Source organism: Castor canadensis, chromosome 12 (genome assembly GCF_047511655.1).
Source record: "Castor canadensis chromosome 12, mCasCan1.hap1v2, whole genome shotgun sequence".
NCBI lineage: Eukaryota > Metazoa > Chordata > Mammalia > Rodentia > Castoridae > Castor > Castor canadensis.
The window spans coordinates 89,449,501-89,475,853 of NC_133397.1; the positions used below are offsets into that span (position 1 = coordinate 89,449,501).

At 38.3% G+C, this 26,353-nt stretch overlaps 1 protein-coding gene across 3 annotated transcripts in view; it reads left to right on the forward strand.

The window, feature by feature from the left end:
• Slc9a2 (solute carrier family 9 member A2) overlaps positions 1-26,353 on the forward strand; it is an 80,525-nt gene that overhangs the window by 50,134 nt on the left and 4,038 nt on the right. For all 3 annotated transcript variants that reach the window (XM_074050454.1, XM_074050455.1, XM_074050456.1), the window contains exons 4-10: positions 888-1,105; positions 1,650-1,852; positions 12,776-12,865; positions 13,378-13,448; positions 18,877-19,038; positions 23,101-23,197; positions 25,163-25,294. In XM_074050454.1, coding sequence (XP_073906555.1) covers positions 888-1,105; positions 1,650-1,852; positions 12,776-12,865; positions 13,378-13,448; positions 18,877-19,038; positions 23,101-23,197; positions 25,163-25,294 — 973 coding nt within the window. The remainder of the gene's footprint in view (positions 1-887; positions 1,106-1,649; positions 1,853-12,775; positions 12,866-13,377; positions 13,449-18,876; positions 19,039-23,100; positions 23,198-25,162; positions 25,295-26,353) is intronic.

Sequence of the window (26,353 nt, forward strand, 5' to 3'; positions counted from 1 at the left end):
AGAGAGGGTGGTTTATGACACTGTGATTACTCATTGAGGGAAATGTGTGAACAGCTTTCAATGTCCAGCTCACAATGTGTACTTGATATTTTCCCAAGATATGCGAAAGAGCCATATCAAAATAGCTTTCATGAAAGAAGTCCTAAAATTTTGTAAATAAATGCTAGAGAAGACAAACAAAATAATTTTTTCCTTTAGGACTTTTGGATACTTTTAATATATTTCAAATTTCACAGAAATAGATATAATAGATAAATAGAAATGAGACCCCAAACTAAGGGATTGGGATGAAAAAGAGTGAGTGGGTCTGAGACATATTCAGGATGAAGAACTGAAAATGACTGCCATCCAATTATTTGGAGAGGAGTCCAATGAGAAGGGGTGACAGGGAAGAGAAGGCCAACAAGACCATTAGGATTTTATGCAGTAGTTTATGATTTTACAGAGAAAGAAGTCTAGTATATATAGGAGAAAGAATTGGTGGGAGGAAAATAGATTTCAGTTTTACTTTGGACAGTTTTATTTGGTTTCAAAAAGGAGAAGTGACAGTGCTGATGACTGTAAGAACATAGATGTTCTTTGAGAACATAGATGTGGGAGAACATCTATGTTCTTTGAGAACATAGATGTGGGATAAGGAGCTCTTTAGATGAAGGGCTAGAGAGCAGAACAGAGCAGGGGGGCTCAAGCCACAGGTCTGAATGAAAGCCCCAGATATAGTAGGATTTTTCAAAGTTTGTTTGCAAATCCCATTAACTTATAAAATTCAGTCTTTAATATTGTAATTGTAGAAGAGTAAGTGATAATTTAGCTCTTAGGAGGTGACTCTGGGGTTTTGATTAGGACCATTGTCCTGTTTTGAGTAGAAGCTGTACCTTTTCTTTCAGAATCACTGCTTGTGCAATGACTATGAATAAATATGTGGAAGAAAATGTGTCTCAGAAGTCCTACACAACCATCAAGTATTTCATGAAGATGCTGAGTAGTGTCAGTGAGACCTTGATCTTCATTTTCATGGGAGTGTCCACTGTTGGGAAGAACCATGAGTGGAACTGGGCCTTCGTCTGCTTCACCCTGGCATTCTGTCTCATTTGGAGAGCACTGGGTAAAGTACTTGTTTGCTCAATGAACAGTGAATGACAATAACACAGTGGGGTTTCATCTTCCTCCCTTTCTTCTGCAGCTGCTTTATTCTCTTCACATCTTCTTCCTCATCTACCTTTTCCTTCCCTCCCTCCTCCTACTCCACTTCCTGTTAATTTTCATCTCACATTCCTCTTCTTCATCTTTCTTTCTCTTTTTCCTCTCTTTCTTCTTCCTCTTGTCCTAGACCTCTTCTGTCTCTTCCTTTTCTTCCTCATCTTATGTATAGTCTCTTCTCTTCTCCTCCTTACACATTCTTTTCTGCTTTGAGGATCTATAGGCCTTTGCTGTCAGTCAAATTAGTTTCTGTTGGCTTCTGTGATTCCAATAGGTAAAAACTTGTTATCTTGGAAAATAATAGCACAGGCCTGAGAACCTAGTAGTGCTAATAAGATAGAGAAAGGGAAAGGCCTTCGCCCTGCCACAGAAGCACAGAAAATTGATCTTTATGTGTTCATATTCTGGCCTCACTCTCTGTTTTCTCTTGGGTTTGTCTTTCTTTATAGGTGTCTTTGTCCTGACTCAGGTCATTAACTGGTTCCGGACCATTCCTCTGACCTTCAAGGACCAGTTCATCATTGCTTATGGAGGACTTCGGGGAGCCATCTGCTTTGCGCTAGTGTTTCTCCTTCCTGCCTCTGTATTTCCTCGTAAGAAGTTGTTCATTACAGCTGCCATTGTTGTCATATTCTTCACTGTCTTCATCTTGGTAAGTCATGCTCTTTCTCCCAGAAAAGTCTCTCCCATTTCCTGGGAGGAAACAAGGTCTTTCAGACTCTCCAATGAATTCTAATGAATTCTGTTGATGAGATACAAATTGGCAAGGGTGTGTTGAGGCTTTGGTAATCATGGTAGCAGGAAAAATGATATTTCCTGTCTGGGTTAAGGTCACTGCTTCACCCTGGCATCTGGGATGCTACAAGTCCAATTTGGTCACTTGGCCTCCACAGAGAAATTGTTTATTTAAGGAAACTCAGCTAAGTGAGCTAAGCTTACTACTGGAAACATATGAACCATACTTGCTATTCTTTGTCATTCTCCTTGCTCTCTGACCTAGTAAATGTACTTGTCAAATGCTTGTTGTGCACTGTGACCTTGCACCAACTATTTGTCAGTTGTTGACTGTTGATGGTACCTCCCCTGGGACAGAGGAATGGGTGAATTGAGTTTACTATTGGGAAACAGTAAGTATGGTGGACTTAACAATAGCACTTAACTTTGCAAATTAGTATATTCCAGCTCTCAGTAGATTAAATTTTGTGGATATTAATTTAGAAAATATTTATTGGCCTTCTGCTATATGCAGGCACTTTCTTTAGAATTTATTATCTATACATGTACAAAGCAAAAAGATCTCTGACTCCACAGAATTTACGTTCATGGCAAGGGTGGGTAGAGGCAAAGTGGCAGACTCTAGACAAGACGCATGATAAGTAAATTATGGAGTGTGTTAGAAGGTGAAAGAAGTTACACAGCAAAGGACAGGTAGTGGATCAGGCATGGAAACAGCAAAGCAGAGGATGCTCATGAAAGGGAGAGTGGAGAAAAGGACCTTTGAGCAAAGGCTTATAGGAGGTGGAAGAATTAGCCAAGCTGAAGAACATTCCAGAAAAATGGTTCTGAGGGGTGAAGTGTGTTTGGAGGGCAGCGTGTGCTTTGCCAGGGTCACAAGAGTAGAGCAAGGGGTGCAGTCTCAGGAGGATGAGGTAAAGAATATTCTGGAGTCCTATGTCACGTAGGGCTATTCAGCTTGGCTCTTCACCAGCTGAACTGGGAGCCACTAGAAGGTTTTGTGCAGAAGTGTGATGTATTCTGACCTATTTGTAAATGGCTCACTTGGGGCCTTTGTTGAGAACAGACACTTGAGAGGAAAAAGTAGAAGTGGGGAGTCCATGGTGGAGTCCAAGGCAGGCACCGGATAGGCCCGGTGGTGGCAGGGGAGTTGGTAAGAAGTGAGGAGATCCTGTAGTTATTCTGAACAAGTGATCAGGGTGCAAAGGTGAAAGCCAGGTGGTTTTGTTTCTAAATTTTAATATTTAACAGTCTCAAAGTGCTATGTAGGTGCTTGACTCATAGTCAAAAATCTTTCTTATAAACTCATTCAACCCTCAAAACAATTTCACTTCACCTGACTATGGGATTTTACTATCCCCATTTTGTTCATGAGGAAAGTGAGGCACTGAAACTTACGTTAAGTAGTTTTATCAAGTTAATAGGAAGCAAAAGGTAAAGCAGGGAGTTAGCACCAGGTTGGTCTTAACCAGGAAAGAAATGCCTGTTGGAGAGCCTGGTGTGCACTGAGCACTCCGTAAGGTAAAATGTCCTTCTCATCAGTTCTCCAAAAGATACCACAGCCTTCCTTCAGTTATGCTTTGCAGCATGGTAACAGTGTACTATGTGGAATCCTAAGGAAGGGTGCCTTGGAAGATCCAGGCCTAAGTTGAGGAGTGACCACTTTCCATTACTGCCCTTGTCATCAGCACCTTATAACGCCAGCTCCCTTCAATGATTGCCAGTAGTGCAGCATGTCAGGCATTCAGAATAGGGCTTTCCTATATATATTGTATCATCTCAACTGCAGAACAACTCTCTGAGCTGGAGATCAGTGTTGCCTGCCACTGAGGAAACTCATTCTCAGCTGACCCCAGAACATACATTTGTAAGTGACCATGGCTGAAGTTGACCCCAGACCTGACTGCTTGGTACTACTTACTCACTTAAAGAAGGGATCATTTATTTACCAGGTCATGGTTAATAACGTAGTTATGTATCCCTCCATGATGGGATTACATTCTGAGAAAGTCAACATTAAGATTTAGTTGCGCAAACATCACAGAGTTTGCCTACACAAACCTAGATGGTACAGTGCACTACAAATTTAGGATACATGATATAAACTAGTTTTAAATTTAATTTTCTTTTTTTAACCTTTGACCTTTTTTTGTTATACTGAGACACAAACACAGACTTTGGCCTAGACCTACACAGGGTCAGGATCATCAATATCAAGGTCTTCCACCTCCACATCTTGTTCCAGGGCAATAACCCAAATGGAGTTGTCACCTCCTGTAGTAACAATGCCTTCTTCTTCAATCCCTCCTCGAGGACCTTCCTGAGGCTGTTTTGCAGTTAACCTTAAAAAATAAGTAGAAGGAGTACACTCTAAAACAGTTGTAAAAAGTGTAGTCATAGAAAATAAGTAAATTAAAAAACCATTTAATACTATCAAGTGTCATTGCTGTATATAACCGGTACATAGCTGATGAGCTCCATTTTTATTAGTGGCAGCACAGTAGGTGTGTGTATACCAGCATCACCACACATGTGAGTGATGTACTGAGCTGTAATATTGCCATTGTGATTACATCACTAGGCCATAGGAACTTCCCAGCCTCATTGTAATCTTATGGGCCCCCTGTTGCATATGTGGCCTGTATTTTAATCAAGTGTTATATGATGCCTGGCTGTAGTTTCAGTTCAGTTGCTACTTTTTGTTCCAACCTCTCATGGTTTGAGTGCCTTTGTCAAACTCAGGGGACACCAAGGAGCATTCTGGGTCTTGAGGGGAGGCACATTTCCCAGTCTTCATCTTTCATCTTCAGTGTTTGCAGGATCTTTTTCACAAGTCATCAATTCACCACTTTCACACCTGGCCTGAGGCAAAGTTGTAAAATGAATCAGTTTTGCCTTGGGTATTTTAATCTCTCCTAGTATCCTAGGGCAGAGCACTTGCAGGGCAAGGCCAGAAGGGATGATTCACTTTCTCTTCCCAGACCTTCTGCCTCTCCTCACTACAACAGTGAGTCCTGCCAAGGTATGCAGTGCTTCTGGACTGATGGACTGCTTTGCAGCCTCCCAGAATGGAGGTTATCAAATCTAAGAACCAAATACAAAGATAGACTCAGGTCATCCTAGCATGACTAGGAACTAGGTTACTGAGAGAGGATCATAGCAGTCATGGTCATCTGCACAAATGCTTCTTATTGTCACATACCTGTGATGCAAAGCCAGGCTTTGCCCAGATATCATGGACCTGGCGCATTTGTAAAATATAACCAGAGTAATGTCAGAGAAAGATGGGATTCAAAACATGAAACAACATACAAACCCTGAGTTATATTTCATAAAGTTATTTTTCTACAGTCAGAACAAACATTGCATAGGAAACAAAGAAAAGTAGTGCAAAAATGAAAAAAAGTTATTCATAGGATTTATGTATATAGATGATTAATATAAAATATCTCCCTTATACTCATAATTTTTGACTATTGGGACTGTAACTCAACCAAGAAATAAAGAAGAAACACCAATTACCTGTACTGAAGGCCTTCACACCCACTTTGAGCAAATACAATGTATATCAATATTTAACCTTCTAATGTGATGAATAAACTTGAGCCATTGAGTTTTTTTAACTAATCTAATAAAGGTGGGATTTCTACATTTATCTCACTTAGTAACAGTTAACTTGCAGACCAGTGCTACTCAGTGGAGCAGCATTAATTAATAGACCCTGCTTTGAGTCACACTGGTATCTAGTTTTATGTCCTGTGCACTGGGCTGGTTATTGATACTCAAAGGAACCATGAAAATTTCTGGCTTTTAAGGACAGAAAGTATTTGCTGCAAAGGTCTTTGTGTGGTGGTGATGATTAATTTGAGAAATGAGAGATGTGGAGTCAGTTAGGATCTGTACAAAAGGCAGTCCAAACAGAAGGAATAACTGACACAGAGTCCTAACATAGGAAGCTTTTGGAACAAAAAAAGGACCCAAATTGGCAGGGAGAGAGTCAAACTACACAGATGGAGTGGGGGACTTGGTGGGGGAGAGGACATGACTGAGCATTGAAAGCTGAGGTGAAGAGGGTGGTTTTAGTCAAAGAGGATGAGAAGGGATTGAAGCGGGGGAGTGACATGGTTGAAAAAGGTATCACTGACTCTTTGATGAGAGAATGAATTACAGGAGACAAAAATAGAAGCAACGAGACTGATTTGGGTGCTTGTGCAATAATCTAGGCTAGAAAAGATGACGGTTTGACCTTCTGTAGCAGTGGGGAGATGGAAAGAAGTAGATGAATTCTGTTTATCATGGAGGACTACCCAACAAGACAAAATGTGAGAAGTGAGCCAAAGCAGAATTAAGGGCGAGTCTGAGCATACCTTTTAACTCTTGTGCCATGTGGGGGCAGTGGGAGGAAAGTATGGAGACATTCATGTGAGGTGGTTCACCTGATCCGGTGCTGTAGGAGTCTGATTTTTTTCAAGTGTGAAGAGGAGTGGATGAGGGTAGAAGGAAGCAGCATGATGAAGTATGGCAGAGGCCCTAAAAGAGGAGGAAGACTTGGGAAACAACCAAGATACCTAAGACATATGGGCTGCATGTGGTAGTATGAGTATGTCAGTCTAACTAACGCTCTAGTGGGAGAAAAACCAGAGAAAGGGATCAGTATTTGGAGCCATGTCAGTTTTTCCTCTGGCAAGGGTAAAAGATAGTTTTGGTCAAGCTCTTTGTCATGCCCGTAGGAAAGAGAAATGGCCATCGCTCCACCACCACTGGTGGCTTCTCTTTCCAAGATTAGCCTCACCATTCTATGTACACAGATTGGAGGCTGGTGCATGCATATTTCTTGATTCTGACCCCTTCCTTTCACTCCAGTTCTCCACAGCTGGCTTTTAAACACAATAGGAGCACACACATGCACATATATGTACATACACACAAACACTTCCTTCAGAAAGGAATTTTCCCCAGAATACATCAATAATTAACAGACTCAGTGAAAGAAACCTGGAGGGAAATACTTAATGGGTTACAAATATGGTAAAAATAACTAATTATAAATCTATGCATAAAATTTTGCTTTTCAAGTAAGAATTATATATTCTTTCTCAAATGATAGCTTTTATACTAATGGACTTATTAAGAAATATTTATCTCCCATTATTTCAGAATTTCTTAGGAGATAAGTTCCTCCAAACTGATGATATTGAGTTAGTACTATCTTCAAAAATAGAATTTCATGAGACATTGTGATATTTTTATTTAATATTGTAATTTGCCATGAGAATTTAAGCATTGCTTGAATTGGGTTGCTAATGTGACTAGTACATTATCATGTTATCAATATGTAGTCTTGCTTATGGAATATTGACTCAGTTAACAATCCTGATTCCTTGGAGATTGGTAATGTTATTTATATGAAATGCAAACTGTCTTTCATGATTTAAAATTATATTCAAAATTAGGGAAGATATAGTACAGAATACAGGGCACAAATTGTATTCTTGTAGTCTCTGGGCATCAATTTTCCTAGCTGTAACATCTAGATGGAGGGATCTCCATTTCATGCAGTGTGGTACAGACAAGAGTACTCATACATAAAGTAGCTGATGCAGAATTTTAACCTCATGATTTTCCATGCAACATTAAGTAAAATAGTCACAGAAGAAAGAGAAAGTTGACTTTTTTCAATGTAATTTTATTGGACTCATATAGAAGATCCCCCAAATTCTATAAATCTGTTTGATGATTATCTAGAAGTGAATATACTAGCTAGAAAAATAGCAATTAAGCAACTGTAATTCCAGAGATGGCAGTCTTTGCCACTGTTGCTGATTAGTGATATAATCTGCTGTAAACCATGTGCAAACTCTGAAGCATGTAGACCAAGAAGCCAGCCTGTTATTTCTTCGCGAATGCTGGTAGAAGACACAAGTCTCCTGAGTCAAAGACAAAATACTTTATTACTCATGGTAAAAACATTAAGCAGAACTTTGTGTGGGTTTGGGTCAATTTTTTGTAGTCCTTGCTCCCTTGAAGGAGCACAAGGGGCTTGTTATAGGAGGAGACAAAGAGCACAGGGATCTATCCATTCTCTCTGAAGGGTGATGTTACTTTATCTCTCAAGGTTGCTCATTGCTTGCTACCCTGAGAAAAGCCCCAGGTTTAAAAGAGTTATTTTAGGAGCCTCTTCAAGAATGTGTGGGGACTTTCAGGTGCCATTCTGCTCCAACAATTAAATAAACCATGGCTGACTTAGCCTCTCAAACTGAAGTGGTGATGCTCACTATTTTACTGGCACTGAGAGGACCATCAAATGTGCTTTCATGTGTTAAATAAATGGTCATATGTTATACATATTGTTTAATAATGATACTATCCTTATGTGTGATTAGCATACTAAGTAGAATTCCATAGAATTCAGAGTAATTTAATATAGTCCTATAATAAAATAATCAAAATGATTGGACATTTAAGATAGAAAAGTGTAGGTGAATAATTTAGCACATGAAGAGAAGAACATTGAAAAAATATTTCCCAGAGTTCTGACTGAGAAATCAGGTGAAAGAAAGTGAACAATTTAATTTGGTGAACAATACTGGGGATATTGGGTTTAGAGGGCAGGCATTCAAGTGTTCGGTCTTAGTTGTGTATTTCCTACTAAATATCCAAATGAAGATAGTGAATAGGCAATGTTATGTATAAGTCTGCAACTGATGAGACTAGTCAGAGTGGGAGATGTGAATTTGGGACTCATCAATGTATAACAGCTTTTAAAGCATGAGTCTAAAAAAAATTATTCAGGGAATGCGTGTAGAAACAGCATGAAAAAAATAAAAAGGTGTCTGAGGAGTGAACTTTGAAACACACCAATATTTGCAAATAAAATGTTGAGGAACATAGAGGAGACTAGGAGACCTGGCAGAGCAAATCATAAAGGAAGAAACATCAGGAGGGAGAACCCGGAAGCCGAATGTATAAGTTTTCAAGAAGGAGAGGACACTTTGACAAAAGCAGCCATGAGTTTAGGCAAGGTGTGAATGGAGAACAAACTCCAATGTAGCAATGCCGTGAGGAGTGAGCATCTTTACAAGATCACTTAGGCTCAGACAGTGAGGATGAAACCCAGATTGACTGGGTCTGAAAGGATCAGAGGGACATTGGAGGGGGGCAGTGGACAGAGAATACCTGCCAGAGGTGGCTTTTGTTTTAGTTTTTCTGTAATGGGAGCCATAGCTGCATGCTTGAATATGGATGGTACAATAGAGAAGGAGACACACAGCTGACAGGTAGTCACTGTGCAGATATCTGAAAGCCAGAAACAGCCCCGGGCCAGGAATACCTACTTCACACCTTTATGGTTCTCATTCCACTTATCCCATTCTCAAATAAGTACCTTTGTGTGACTGGGTTTACGATCTCTGTGATCAAGCTCGTAATGTGAGAAAGACCTTACATAAGATAACATGGCAATGACAGTACTGTTTATTTCTTAATAAATGAAAACAGTTCCTTCAAGTTTTTCTGGGAAGTGTTTGCTAAATCAACAAGGAAATATAAGATGGTTTCTCCCCATGTCCCTTTGTTTATAAATATTAATTCCATAAACAACAGCTCATTTTATTCCCCAAAGAGCAGACTAAACGAATGTTCACTTTAACCAGAAAACAGGTTTTTTTTCTTTCTTTTTTTTCCCCTTCCATTCATGGAAGCAGAGGAATGCAAGAGAGAGGAAAGTAGAGATAAGAACAAGTTGGAAACCAGTCTCACTACCTGTAATTTTCCCGACCTTGTTGTCAAATGAGCCTCACAGTTGAGCATGACTATGTGGTATTGTGATTATTGTGCCAAAGTCAAGCAAAATGTGAAAATTTACTTGTGCTTTCAAAATATGTTTTTCAGTACTTGGAAAACTAACAGTTTTTTTAGTCTACTTGGATGGTAACAAGCTTATTTATTTTTCTAAGCCATATCAAATTGCTTCCCAGGTAACCTAAATTAGAAATTTTCCAATGAGATAAAATAGGTGTCTTTCCCAAGGTATCTTTCTTTTTCTCCCTCTCTTTCCCAACCAGAGACCTGGAATCCTAGAATGTAACATCAAGCCAAGCTAAATATGGCATGTGCCCTGCCTCAGATGGATTGAAGAAAGGAAGAAGAAAGAGTGAGGGAGTCAGGCAGTGTTTATTAAATAATTCCTACTGAACATGACAAGATAACTAGGAATTCAAGGAGACAGGACAAATTCTAAAAGGAACATGTTTAAACAAACACCTATTTTTATGAGTTTTATTAAGTATGTACTTTTTCAAACTGAAGTTGATCTGGGTAGTAGGCCACACTTGCTTCGTGGAGTTGACCAGTGTGACTTATTTATTTAGTTCCTTCCCTTCTGGATTATCTGTCTAGTGGAAGGAATTCATAGTAGCTCCCGTGACCTATCTTTAGTTTTGCGTCTTATATTTCCAAATACTGGGCACTTCCCTGTTATTTACTAACTGAACCTGTCAGGAAAAATCATGTGACAGAGCAGTAAACGTCTTTAAAACACATTGTATAACTTTAAAAATTGCATCAATTTTGTTTACTTTTCCTTGAACTATTTATTAAGCTAGTGGCTTCATGGAATATGGAACTCAGTAAAATCGCTCATCTGTGAAAACCACATGTTTGCACTCATTTTCATTTACATAAGTTAAAAATTACAGAACATGTGTTGATTGGGAAACTGTTATTACCTCCTATGTTATTTCAAAGTGGTAGACTGAAATACAAATAGCATACAAGATGTGACTTATACCAATTTTGGTGAAAATCAGTTTGTACTTCAGAAAGTTAAAATGAAAAGTTAAGTCAAAAAAATTCCCAGAGGTGTACTAATGGAACAGAATTAATGACCTACTTTAAAAAAATGTGTGTGTGTGTGTATGAGAGAGAGAGAGAGAGAGAGAGAGACAGGGAGAGAGAGAGAGAAAGAGTTTATATTGTCAAAAGCATTCTCTCTTTGGCTTTGTTATGTGTGGTGATGGAGATTGAATCAAGGGCCTTGCACATGCTAGGCAAGCGTTCTACCACAAAACTACATCTTTCAGCCTTATAAAGCATACTTAATGACAGGTGGAGAGGAAAGATGAAAATCAAATTGCAGGGGAAATACCTCAACATATATACCCCTGCCCTCCATAAAGCCCAACAACCTTCCTATCCTTGTAGTCTTCAAGGAGATAGAGATAGCAATCCATGCACCAAGGAAGAACCTTGGTGATCCTTCACGCCTCACTCTTACCCCTTCTCACCTGCCCAATATCATATACTTTTAAGTAACTAGCTAGTAGTTGCTTTTATATCCATAAGTTTCCCTTCATTTTCCTTTTTCTAAAATTATCTGATTACATTTGCTCTTCCAGATTAATTTTTAAAGTTTTTCTTATTGTTGTGCTGGGGGTACACTGTGACATTTACAAAAGTTCTTACAATATTTCAAATATATTTAAAATCAACCTGTCAAGTTCCAAGGTTCTGTATAAAATCCTTAAGAATATATTGTTGGAGTTGTATTGAATATATATGCTAATTAAGAGAAAAATGTCATAATAAAGACAGTTATCTAGTAACTGTCTTTTTAAAACTCAAATCTTTGAAATATTCTTTAGTTAAGTTTTATAATTACTATAAAGGTCTTATGCATTTCTGGTAGGTTTTGTACATTTGAATATATATATAGTAAATATATATACATAGAATATATTTAATGCCTAAATAATATAGTAGTATATATAGCATACTATTATATGCTCACATATGAGTTATACAAACACACATTATGAATTTTTTCATTGATATTATTTATTCTTCATATTTTTAAATTAGTATTGGGATGGATTATGCATGGTGATTTTATATTAGTCTCTTTGTTCAACTTCCTTGTAATTTTTAAATTAAAAGGGATTACTTAGCTTTTAGAAGGAAAAATGTAGATCATCCATTAGCAATAAAAACCTTTTTACTTTGTTGTCCGTATTTATACATCTGCCTTTTCTTTGTCTAGTATCATTACTGACTAAGACATGCAGGGAACTTCCTTCTGTGGTTCCTAGGTCTGAGGGAAATCCTTTTAATATTTCACTATTAAATGAGATGTGCACTACAGATTTCCTGTAGATGCCTTTTATGAGGTTAGGGAGTTTCCCTTTCTTTCCTAGTTTACTGAATAGCTTGTAATTTTTCTATTTCCAAAGTTCACCTCTGAATATGATCAGACTCACTCCATGCCCTTTCTGACTGTCATGTGGTGTCTCCCAGGAGGTGCTTCTCGACATCTTTCAAGATTCCTACCGAGTGCTTCCTCTGTGTGCAGTTTTCCTTGACCCACTCCCTGTGTTTCTCTCTATCATCCTCTTCTGCTTACTTTGTAACTACTTTTGGATGCATCTGACTTTTCCAAGGCCCTTAACTATTCATCTTTGTGTACTAAATTCCAGAGCCCCTGCCATGTGTGCAGTAGAAGCTCAGTTAAAATTATCTTAATGAATGAGTAAATGAAAGAATCATTGAAAGATTTTATTGTGGATGATATAAGAAGTACGTGACTCATCTGAACGAGATGATAACTTTATTATTTCTTACATTTACTTGTTTTATATTGGGACATAGTCTTTTAAAAATAAGCCAGCTTATTGAAAAGGAAGAAGTTAACAAAATATTACATTTACTCCCTTAAATCTGAACAGCAAAATATTGTTTGTTGTTGATCATCAAAATTTAGGAGACAATACGTTATTCTTGAATTTTTTATCTATAGGAAAATTAACTTACTTTTATTTATTTAGTTGTGTGTTTTGTCTGTTTGAAGGGAATAACTATCCGACCACTGGTGGAGTTTCTTGATGTGAAGAGATCCAATAAGAAGCAGCAAGCTGTCAGTGAAGAAATCCATTGTCGGGTAAGTGTGGACAGTGTAACAACTTAAATGGTAAAAGAAAAAAATACTTGAATCATTCTAGCAACTTGACTCCAAATTGTTTATTTGGGGAGAGGGAGGGAAATGGCAGAGTGCTTGAGGAAGTGAGGCCTCAAGTTGGAGAACAGAATGTTCATAAATCCATGATAGCATAGCTAAGCCAGCTTGCTAAACTCCTACATGGATAGAGGTGTAAGAAAGGGCCTCTTTTTACAACCTGCAACCTCAAAATGTTTCTACTGGGCAATTATCACAAGTTTTTATGTTTACCAAAATTGCAACTGAACTACAATAATCAAAATATTTGAAGCATTGCCTAATATCAATATGACAAACATCTCAATTTGTTTGAAAAAAATATTGATTTATTGCTTTCAATAAAACCAATAAAAAAGAACAAAAAGTAGCAGGGTTCTCGGAGCTTAGGCAAGATAGAGTGAAAATGACTGATTTCAAGTAGAAACTAATCAATTAGCCTGCTTTTTCTGTTTTAGTTTTTTGATCATGTGAAGACTGGAATTGAAGATGTTTGTGGACACTGGGGTCACAACTTCTGGAGAGACAAGTAAGAAGGCCTTATGACATTGAATGGCTTTAGATCACTCTGGAAGCAGGACATATTGACTTGTCCTGTAAAGTTCAGCTTATAACAGAGATGTAGAATAATAGTAGCATAAACAAAGTAGAAGCTTATTTCTGTCTTATGTAAATAACCAGAGAGAGGTGATTAAGGTTGAATAGATGAGCTGTACTCCACAGAGTCCTTAGAGTTGACTAACCAAGGGTGCTCTCCATTTCCAAGGTTGCTTCTTGGGCCAGAATTGCTACTTTGGTGACTGCTATTCTAGGCTGCAGGAAGAGAGAAAGATAACAAAAAGACAGAGGACATCTGCTACCCACCTCCTAACAGAAATTATCAGAAGCTGTCACAAAATTCCACCACTGGGAACTAGTTATACGGCCATTCCTTACTGTAAAACAGTCCTGAGGAATGCAGGAACCAGTTTTTGGTTGAAAACAGGGGAGCCCAATGCTGCCCATTTTGCCACACATGGTGAGAGGCTTAGTCAAACGAAGAGATTCAAAGCACCTGAGGATAAAATTAGACTAGTAGAAATAACTATACATATTTTAATGGCTTCATTTATCTGAAAGATTACATATGTTTATGTAGATATCACACACACAAGTACACACACACAGAATTTACTTCTTTCTAAAAGGCTCTGGTGGATAGATATGAGTTAGTACTTCTCTCTCTGCATGGTTCTTATAGTTGAAGTGGAAAAAATAAGACTAGCCTGGCAGAATTAAATAGATGCTGTAATAAAATCTGAAACATAGCGCTATGGAATTAAGAAGCACAGATTAATGCTGGCAGCAGAGTTTGGAACAGTGGGTCCAAGGAGCCCTCACTGGCTAATAAGGGCCCTCTTCCTGTCTACCCACTCAGTGCCATCCACAGTTGCCTAAAGTGACTATGTTAGGACTGCTACAAACAGGGCCCTTTTTCTCATAGAGAAATTTGTTGTGTATTTGTCAGCATATTACTGGATAGGCAAGATTTTTGAAGGAGGCATCATTTAAGCTGGACTAATTCAGAACTCTATTTCAAGGACCCTCCTTGCTTTTCCTTCCTAACTTGCTAACAGATGTTTTTCCCTCACTACTAATTTATATGAATTTGGCCAATCTGCCAATCTATTTAATTTAACATGAGAGAATTTTTTAATGCTGTTTATTCACATGATTGACATGGTATTGGACTACATTTGAAGAACAAATTATGGGCTCAGGACTCTAAAACTTTGCACCAAAGCACTCATACAGTGAACAGGTGTGTGTGTGTGTGTGTGTGTGTATGTGTGTGTGTGTGTGTGTGTGTGTGTGTGTGTGTGTGTGAGAGAGAGAGAGAGAGAGAGAGAGAGAGAGAGAGAAAGAATGTCCTTAAGGAATACAATGAGCTACAAAGACCTTAATGCCAGAACAACTTTTACAAGGTTTATAACACTGTTTACTGATATAGAAAAGCTCTTTCTATAAGACTGAACCTTATTTCATAAGCAAAGGAAAGATATTTTATGTGTAGGGAGAAAGTCTACTTAGTCACACAGGAGCACAAGGTAATAAAGCGAACTAAAATCTGCATTGGAAAAATATGAAAAAACGGTAGTTACTTCTCTTGGGAAACCTTCCCTTCCCTGAAGGTGAACCAGACAACCCAATATGTCTGCCTCATGACTCTCTACCCAACCTTATTTTACATGCTAGAATCTTCCTTACACAGGCAGGTCCTGGCCTGTGCCACACCAGTGAAATAGACTTTCTTCCCCTTTTTCCCCCTTGTTTTTGTTATCATGCCTCTTTCCCACCTATCTTCTCCCTTTTCCAGCCAACCACTTTTTTCCTTTCTCTCGATTCCTATCAGTACTTTCCCGAAGTGATGAGTGAAAGGCGTAATGCAGACCAGCTTGTTTCCTTTCAAAAGTGAAGACTGGGCTCCACATCCTTACCACTCCTCTGCCTCCCAAGTTGGGGAGAGAGTAGGCATGAGTAGGCTCGTGAATCATGACAGCAGTCCCTGCACACTATTACAGGAAGAAGAGGTGGGCACTGTAGTCATTTATCTGCTTTTGGTCTGGAACTTAGAGGAAGCAACATCAGAGGAAGTCTGGCTCTCTCCTATCTCTCAGGCAGAGTCACTGTCTCTGGGATCTCTGAGTCTGTTCCAGGGAGACCTCTCAAGGCAGCCAGGCTAATTGGACTATGCTAAAGATGGCAGAGCCAACTTTTGTTTCATGTACAAAAGGTAATGTTCCTTATCTAACACTTTTCTCAGCAGTGAATATACTCCATGTAGTAATTCATGAGCATTTATAGCTTTCCATGTGCAATTCCCCCACAAATTTCAAATCATTTCCTGGATTTTCATACATTCTGTGTATCACAGATAGAACAAAGAAGTACGTATGAGAGGCCATTTTTAAATTCAATACTGCACATATTATATCCATTATATCAATGTACTCATGATGTTACTTACGATAGTGTTCAAAAGGAAATGATTGCTTTAGGCACATTGAGTATCTTTCTCTTTCCTCCAAAGTTTTTACACTGTGACTTTCCAATGGTCCTGGCAGCAAATTCTTGAGGCATTTGATCCTTGGGAAATGGGATGAAAGGTAATACAGTGGGGATATTTCTCAGGCTCAGCTAAAAGAGTATAATGATGGTGAAAGAGAACACCTATGTGTAACTTGGCAGAGAAATGAAAGGGGTTGAAATAAAGCAAAGAAAGAAAACACACAGTCCCTACATGGAATAGATCATTGTCTTTCATGTTTACCCTTCCTTTTCTTATCTCTAGTGAAAAGCTAAAAACAATAACAACAATAAAAGAAGTTGGAGGAGATGTTGTGTTGCTATTGAGAATCCTGGCTCAATGGGCCTAACATGAAATTCAAAATAAACATAGTTGAAACAGTAGGCCTAGTCTTTCGTGTCATGGCCAGTCAATAGTAAAGCACAATTGGGATGGCTCTTTATTCAGAGCCTTCCAGTATTTAAAACATAGGACCAGTGCCAAGAACATGGATTTACATTGGTTCCTCTCATGGAACAAGTGTACCTATAAACCTCCTTGGATTTACAGTGATCACTGTAATATACTTCTTTCTTTCTTAACAAATATTTATTGCATGTTGTTTCACTTATATATTGCCACAATAATGTTACATAACAAACCATCCCCAAACTCAGCTGTTCAAAATAGCCATCATTTGTTATTAAAGTAGATGAGGTAAGAGGCTGGGAGTCATCTGGCTAGGTTGGGCTGATCTGCCCATGCTGCAGTGGCTTGGCTGTGGTCACCTGATCCTGCCTGGTCTTGTCTGATGTGACTGGAGTGAAATAACTTTGCTTTATGCATGTGATGTTTACCTTTGCTCATGGCACTCTATGCATATCCTCTCATAATGATTTTGGAAGCATGAGACACAGACTCCAGGGGGTAGGCCCATTTTCAGCCTCTTCTTCCATGTCACTAATGTCACTAATAGGCCATTGACCAAAATATTACATTACTGAGCCCAATGATTGGGAATAAAGCAGGTGCTCATTTAGGCCAATTTCTGAGTAATATGGCAGAAGATGTGGATATAGGGAGACAATGGGATCAAATGACTCATCTACTATATATGCTTGTAGTTGTTCCAGGTTCTGCTCCAGGCATGGGTGATATGGACAAAAATAATCCTTGTATATATAGATCTTATGTTCTAATGCTAAGAGACAAAATAATATGAATAATTAAGTCAAACATCATATAAAAGAGTGATAACTGCTTGTAGAAAAATACATCTGGGAAATGAGAGGGAATGCAGGGGGTAGAAAGGTATGCAATTACAACAAGGACAGGAAAGGCTCTTTTGAGAAAATTACCATAGAGGAGACTTAAAGGTGGTGTATATACATGTCCTGCAGGTGTCTGGGGAAAGAAGGAAGAGTGAATAGAAAGCACATAGGTGGCAAGTATCTAAGACAGAAAGGATGAGTGAGGCTGACGTGAGGAAGAGGAGTATCATGCTAAGAGGCAAAGATCCAGGCTGTGCAGGACTCATGGGCCACTGCATTTTCATTCGTTTGACAGATGTTTTAATAGGAGCACTGTGGTGTCTGTGCTTCAGTAGTTAAACCAATAGGAATTGCTAATACAGTAGTTATAGAATGTTCATCTCCCAGGGCTGCCATACAAATATTCAACACAGTAGGTGGCTCAAACAACAGCCATGCATTGTCTCAATTCTGGAGGCTGGAAGTCAGACAGCAAGGCATCACAAGGTTGGTTCCTTTGAGGGGTAAGAAGGAAGTATCTGTTTCTGGTCTCTCTCCTTTTCTTGCTGATGGCTATCTTCTCCCTATGTCTTTACATTGTCTTACCTCTGCACCTGTGTATGTCCTAATATCCTCTGAAGATCTGCTCTAATGACTTCATCTTAATTATGTTTGTCAAGACCTTATCTTCAAACGTGGTCATATTCTGATGTACTAGAGATTTAGGAATTTGAAATATGAGTTTTTGGTGGGACATAATCCATCCTAAAACATGGAGCATGAGGTAGAAGAATCAGAGATGACACCTAGCAGAGTAATCATTAGCTGAAGCAGAGAGAAGATTGGTTTGATTTGAACATGTCATGTTGGGAGGCTTGTTATGTATCCCACTGGAGATGTTGGGTAGACGCTGAATGCTATGGCTATGATTTGAAAGAGTAGTTGGAGCTAGAGAGACAAATTTTATAGTTGTTGACATAGGGATGCTATTAAAAGCCATGAGATTAGGCCAGATGCCTAGGGGAGTGAGTGCAGATAACAAAGAGGACTAAGGACTGAACCCCAGGATACTCCTTCCTATAGGAAGAAGAAAAATTAGCAAGAGAAGAAGCTGAAAATTAGAGATAGAAGGAACCCAGGTATTGTGGTATTCTGGAAGCCAAATGAAAGCAATGTATCCGCAGGTGAGGTCAGGAAAGATGAGTACAAATAACTGGCCATTGGGTTCATATTGTGGGTTCATTGATGACTTTGATGAGAGTAGCTTCAATAACATGTTAGAGAAAAAAGCCGGATTTATGAATGTTGAAGAACCATAGGAGAGGAGTTGGAGATAGCACCTATTTAGAACGCTGAGTAGTTTGGTTGAACGTGGGAGTAGAGAAATGAAAAGGGAAATATATATAATTTATAATTAGTGAACACTGGATGTATGTATCTTATGGTCATATACAAAAATGTATGACTATATGTATACATATTTACATGGATCTATACATAGATGTATAGTGTGTGTATTTTATATACACATTTATAGGTATGTGTACTTGAAAATATACATTATGATCAGTCTAGCTAAATGCTGCTGATGAATTTTTAACTGGAAGTTTATTCTCAGTGCAATCTTCCTTAATTTAAACTTTGACTTTATTTTTTTACAGGTTTAAGAAATTTGATGACAAATACCTTCGGAAGCTTTTGATTCGGGAAAACCAACCCAAGTCAAGCATTGTGTCCTTATATAAAAAACTTGAAATAAAACATGCCATTGAGATGGCAGAGACTGGGATGATAAGCACTGTCCCTTCTTTTGCATCACTAAAGTAAGTATAGTTTTTACAAATTAAAGTTAGTATTAATAAATTACAGTGATAGTTTTTGAAACCAGTCATAAAAATATACAAATTCATCTACATCCTGGACAGAGGCTTTAAGATGCTACAGAATGAGATTATGGTTAAAAAGCCTAGACATGAGTAAACACATTTGTATATATGTATATTTACATACATATACTCATATATATATATATATATATATAATGTTATGTTTTATGTTATATTATGTTGTGTTTTTTATTATAACATTTTATTAGGATACAGGCATTATATGGGGGGATTCATAGTGACAATTCTGATTAGGCTTATATTGTACATAGGTTAGATCACCCCCATCTCCTCTCTCCCCCTTAACCTCCTCTCTGCCACACTTAAAGCAATTGCAAAGGTTTCTTTGTTCTATTTCATGTAAGTATATGAAGTCCCTCAACCATATTCCCTCCCTATTAATCTTCTTCATTTACCCTCCCCTTCCCACTAGAACCTCCCCACGCCTATTTTACAGTCCTGTCTTTCAATATTAATATTTAAGTTGATGTTCAAAGAGGTTTCTTAATGTATCCCTGCTGTGGGTGTACTTTACTTTGGTCCATTCAACCCCTTCCATTACTCTCCCTTACTTCTTTACCTCCACCTCCCATTTTTCAACAGCTTTCAATACACATCCTCTTATCTTCTACCTTCACAGATGTTATGTTTTATGATATTATTGATGCTCTATCATCTTTTCCTTTCCCTGTTTCCCCAAGTTCCATAGAGTAGTTCCACTGTTACAAACACATTCTACATGAGTTTGTATATGATCATGCTTGTTTTTGTGTATGTTTATCTTTTGTATTTATCTTCCACATATGAGAGAACACATGTGGCTTTTGTGTTTCTGAACCTGGCTTACTTCACTTAACTTGATGTCCTCTGATTGCAACCATTTACCTTCAAACTACATGTCATTATTCCCTATGGCTGAGTGAAACTCTGTTGTGAATATGTACATTTTCTTGACCCATTCATCAGTTCTAGGGCATCTGGGTTGTTTCCATAGCTTGGCTATTGTGAATAGTGCTGCAATGCACATTGGTATTACAGGTGTCTCTATTGCATCCTGACTTACATTCCTTTGGTAGATGCCCAAGAACAGTATCACTGGATCATATGGCAGTTTTATCTTTAGCTTTTTGAGGAATCTCCATACTGCTTTTCATAGTGGTTGTACTAATTTGCATTCCCAACATATGTTGTGTTTTTTGTTCCACTATCTTGGGATGGACCACTAAGAAAATACTCTGTCATTTTTAGGATGTTTGTGATATTATTTTATTTGCTTTGAGAATTCAATACTTGTTGAAAATGAATTAAAGCCCCTTTAGCTAGCATTGGGAAATGGAATATCTTAAGGTGTGTTATAGTTGCTACTATAAATATGCATATAATTATACAGGTATGTCCTCATAGATTATTCACAGTCATAGTTGAATACTTAGAGGGCATAGTAGTGAACATCTAGTACAGTGGTTCTCAACCCAATTTCATATTAGAAATACATTGGGAGCATTCAAATAATGGAGATGTCTGCCCCCCATCCAAACCAATTAAATCAGAACCTCTGCTGCTGAGGCTCAAGTGTAGGCAAATGTAAAATTTCTTCAGGATTCTGGTGAAACCCACATGTTCTTGAGTGTTCAATTTTAATTTGTAATAAAACTTCCTCCCAATTCTAAAAATACCAAAATGTTCTTCAGCCAGGATTGAGATCCACTGATTTAGTCTGTCTCCCTTGTTTTCAGGAGAGAAGTAAGACTTATCCCAAGTCTCCCCAGTAACACTTGCTGAGAGAGGTTATTTCATTGTGTGAACATCATTCCTTCTCTATTATAACAGTGATAGAAATTATAGGTTCCCACTGATTTCTTCTTCTGCTGCTGCTGACTTGGAACTAATTTAAATTAAATGTTTATTAAAATGTTCCCTATGGGAAAGTGAAGTGAGAAAGGAGGAAGCTCCACATCATATCCAACCATCACTATGGTTTTTAACTAGTTTACCATTAAAATGATGGGAGTTGACATGGTTCAGAATAAAAGGTAGGAGTGGACAGAATGGCAAGCAACTAGTGGTAATATATTTAGAAACATCAATGGGCCAAGCAGTAGGACGACTGACTTATCTTCTCAGTTCTGCAAGTAGCTTGCTGTATGCACTGGGGCTGGTCCATCTGTTTCCCTGAGCTTGAGTTTCTTCAACACAAAATGGGAGTGGGTTGAACTTGATCTTTAAGGCTCTCTCTAGCTTTAAAATTTTGTGGTCTTTCTTATGCACACTTCTATTCACAGTTACAGCAAGGGACAACCCCATTATCCAGCTTTTCAAAAGAGAGCCACAGGTTTTGTGATCTCAGATGTTGGAAATCTTATTTTTGCTTCCTGTTGACAGTTCATTTTGAAGCTGGTAGTAAGCAAAGTAAAGACAAGGTTTAGGGTTCAAGAATAGTATAAAAACTAATCTATCTGCGTAGTTGGAAAAATAGGTGCCATGATGACTAGTCTATATTTCCTAAAATGTTTTCTTTAAAGGAAAATAGAAGCAATCAGGGAGGTAATAAATTATATTTCTGGCAATAGTGGTTTGAATATTGAGAGGATGGACCAAATCACCTTCTAAAAGCAACTAGAAAAAAAGGACAAAATGTATTTTAAAAACTGGCTTGGATCTGAAAAGCACTAGGGCATTGAAGAATTTCTTAGCCAAGAGATAAAGAGGGCAAAGTCCAAAAAGATGGAATTAGTATTTGGGGCCATGTTTCCTCTGGTGCTACCATTATTGAATGGTAAGAGAAAGTGCCTCAGAGTCTTAAGAGCTAAACAGAAGTTTGACAGATTAATTGGCCTTGGAAAATATGATTTGAATCCAGAACCTGTCAAGAAGGAGGTGCTCTTGTACTCGACTATTGGTTGTTACTTCAGAGTGCTACACCCTAGCCCTTAAAGGAAAGAAGTTGAGTCTACAATTATATCAATCCATGGATATCAAAGTCATTTGAGATTGCTATTAACCTATCACAGATATTTGAGAGGTGTGAACTTAAATTCTCTGTGGAAGAAAATAGATTATTTAAACAGTGCATTTGTTAATAAGCCACATAAAATGTGAAAAATATCTCATCAGACTGTCAAAAGGACATTATTTACAGAATGACAATAAGAAGAAGCAAGAAAGTAGGATGATGCCTTGTTTAACATTATCTGAGAACATGTGTTGAGTGACACAAATGTTGCACCACTCTCTGCATGTCTAAGAATAGCTGCAAGTGCTGATACAATACAAATACATTTTAGCATGTGGGAGAATTCACAAATACAAAGTCCTCACATAATGGGGATGGACTGTATTTACATGCATAATATAAATAGTGTTTTCAAATAGTTACAATGAGGTATTTAAAAGACAAAGCCTTAGTAAAATATAACTAATTAAATTTCTGTTACAGAAAATAATTCTATATCATTTTATATAAAGAGTGTTAAAAAATAATGAAGTGATAGCCCTATGCATCATTGTAGCTTTTCTTCTTTAAAAAAGTAATTGCATGAGAAGCTGGACGTGTGGTACATATCAATATTCCCAGCACTTGGGAGGCTGAGGCAGGAGGATTTTGAGTTCAAGGCCAGACTGAGCTACATAATGTAAACCTTTCTCAAAAACCCTCTAAAAGTTACATGAATAGACTCTGAAAACTTATTCACAATTAAACTTGTCATGAATGATTTTGATGCTTAAATAAATTTTAGAAATTCTAGTTACCTTAAAATGGAACAATTTTTAAAATATTTAAGATATACTGAAATATTGAATAATCCCCAAGTGCTATTTTTTATTAATATTCCAAACATGCATAACTTTTTTTTTAAATTGGTATTCACCTCAGTAACCAAATGCTGCTAATTTTTAAACTCAGATTCTCCTTCTCAAAAATGGTAAATCTCTAAGAAAGAAAATCACGGACTATAATCTCTGTTGAAAGGTGAAATATTCTTTGTCTAAACTTCACAGTGATTGTCGTGAAGAAAAAATAAGGAAGCTCACACCTGGTGAAATGGATGAAATTCGAGAAATATTATCAAGGAATCTCTATCAAATCCGCCAGAGAGTAAGAATAATTTATTTCCTGAAATATTCAAATACTTTTGGCTAATAGTCTGTCTTTCAGCTATGTGCTGTAATTGAATATCCCATTATTGTCTCTGCCACAGTGGGTCCCACACTGGGCATCTCCTCTTCTCTCAGACCCCTCTCCACAGCATCCCACCTTGTCAGAGCCCCACAATCCTCCCACATACCCCAGCTACAGCTTTGTAGCCCCTGCAGGTTCTGCTGCTGTTGGCTTGGAGATAAAAATTATGTGTTGATCAACTGTGAAGAAATGAACCAATTGTGTGTACGTATGTGCGTGTGTTTTATGGAAATAGCTTTATAGCGTAGATAAAGTATGGAATCCTTTTTGTTATTCATAAGGTGCTATAATTCCTTCAGTGTCTTCTGAGTCACTTATTTCACTGCATTTCCATCATTAACACCTCATTCTAACAATTTGCTAGTAAGATTGCTAACGTTCACAGAGTGTGTACAATTTGCCAAGTCTCACTGTCAGCACTCTGCTTGTATTAACTGGTTTGATTCCCCAACAAGAGGTAGGTATTACTATTGTCTCCATTTCACAGATGAAGAAACAGAGGCAGAGGGAAGCAAAGTGGCACAAAAGCCACTCAGCTTGTGAGGGATCTTCCTCACTCCTGCAGAAGCCATACACTCAGTGTCTTAGCTGGTTTCCCCAGGCTTCTCCCATTCTGTCCACATGAGTGTACTTTTACTCTAAGACCCTTTCATGGTAGAATTCTCCTATTTAAAATGAAACAAAACAATAGTTGTAGCTTCCAGGTGAAACACCTTTTTCAGAATTTGGTGTCTCTATTTCTGAGCTCTACTTTATCCAACCTTATTTCTACATTTGCTTCACTCAATAACTCCAGAAGTCCATGGACTGCCAAGTTCTGTCCTCCTCCCTTGACCTATGTAGTCTCCTCCTCTCCCTCTCCCTTCCCCCTTCCCCCTTCCCCTATCCCTCCTCCTCCTTCTCCTCCTCCTCCTTCCTTCTTCTTCTCTTTCCCTCTCTCGCTCTCCCTCCCTGCCTTAACCCTTGGGGGTCTGCCCTTGCTTCCTGTCAGCTGCCACAGAGCCTCCAGTTTTTAAGTTTTCCCCAGCAACAACCGTATTACCCTGCAGCCCTATCCTTTAAATAAAGATAGCTCTTGGAGCTCATATGGAGAAACTTGTTTTAACACTTAATTTCACAATTTTGTATTATATTGTTAGCCTTACATGACCAAATTCATAGGAAACTTCTCGAGGTAGGAGTAGAATCTTGTTCAATGCAACTTTGCATGTCTTATGCGGTCTAATATAGTTCTTGACACAGGGTAGTCCCAAGAAGTACCTGCCAATTCTATCAGGGAGTGAACGTAACTACAAATTATGATTTTTTTAAAGGAAATGCATTGTATGCAGTCTATGAAACAAAAAATGAATGATAGGGACAGCCCTAGTTTAGAAATTTTACTGGGACATGTTTGTTACCAGTGAGGACAACTTCCAAAAGTGACAACTTAGTTGAGAAAAGGACAAGTTCTGAAGTTCTTAAAAGGACATGGCACCACCAAGTGGTTCAACATGGTTTGCTTTTACATCAGTAATTCCTATTCAATACAGTGTATCAAAATGACCTGTATTTTTCCTATTAATGATCGATAAAATACAAGGCATTTCAAGGTAGACCAGGACACTGAATGAATGCAATTATTTTTCTAATTTCTAATTATTTTTCTTCTTCTTACTGAAGAAAAAAACACATTCATTGATTTTTATGAAAGGATGAATTTTTTTCAAAATTTTAAAGTGTTAACTTTTGTACTTTTGATTTTGATTTTGTTTTGTTGCTCTGCATGGGAGTTGTAGGTACCTAGCTGAGGAGCAAATTTAAACAGAGTTGTACAGTTTTGGAATTTGGGGGGAACCGATCAGTCTTTTGGTAAGCGGTCACGTATGTGTTTTGTCCCAGACTTTGTCGTATAACAGACACAATCTGACGGCCGACACGAGTGAGCGACAAGCCAAGGAGATTCTGATCCGCCGTCGACACAGCTTGCGAGACAGCATCAGGAAAGACAACAGCTTGAATCGCGAGCGAAGGGTAACCGACTGGGACATCCAGGAGGCAGAAGGCTTCCAAGGGTGGAGCCAGCAGCTGTTCTGCTGGTGGTTCACTCTGCCTATTGAACAGCTCTGAGAGGGTCAATTCCCAGAAATTCTGGGATGGAATTAATAATAAAGTCATTTCAGCACATACCGTGGCACTCAGCTGCTGTGGTCCCAACTAGTCAGAAGGCTGAGGCAGGAAGAAGACTTGCGCCTAGGAGGTTGAGGCCAGCCTAAAAAATATAGTGAGTTCCATCTAGGAAAAAAAGAAAAAGAAAGGAAGGAAGGGAAGGAAGAATGGAAGGAGGGAGGGAGGGAGGAAGGAAAGAGACAGTGAATAATAAAGTCTTTCCAAATGTTTCTTGAACACCTGTTACATTTTAGGCACTGTTGTAGCCACATGGAATACATTGGTGAACAAAATTTTCAGACTGCTGTATGTTTGTAAGATTCCTATTCTAGTGGAAAGAAAGCTACCAGCAACAAAATCTAAATTATTTGTTATGATCAAAATGATAAGTGCTATGGAGAAAATATTTCTTTTAAAAAGGGCCAGGGAAGGAAGTTGGTAGTAGAGGGAGATAGTCAAATTATAATTTTAATCAGAATGGCTGGCCCAGGCTACCATGACTGGAAGATGATACAGTCACGCACCACATAATAATATCATATGTTCTGAGAAATGCTTTGTTGGACAATTTTGTCTAGAGAATGTCACATAGGGCACTCACACAAACTAAGAGGGCCATGGTGTCACTAGGCAATATAATCATAAGGGGCCACTGTTGTCATTTCAGCTGGTCTTTGACTGAACTGTTGCTGTGTACAAATGATTATATTTGAGCTTTCTAACCTGAGGCAGCAACATACCAAGGGTTGAAGGTGGGCACGCCTGCACGTTCTCTGGGGAACTGCAAAAGCCCAGAGTGACTGAGGGATATGAGTGTTCACGGTGCACTCTGCTCAGCTGTCTAGTTGATCTAAGGCATTGTCAGTAGATAAGGAAAACCATTTACAAATGATGTAAGGATCTACTGATTTAATATGACAGGCA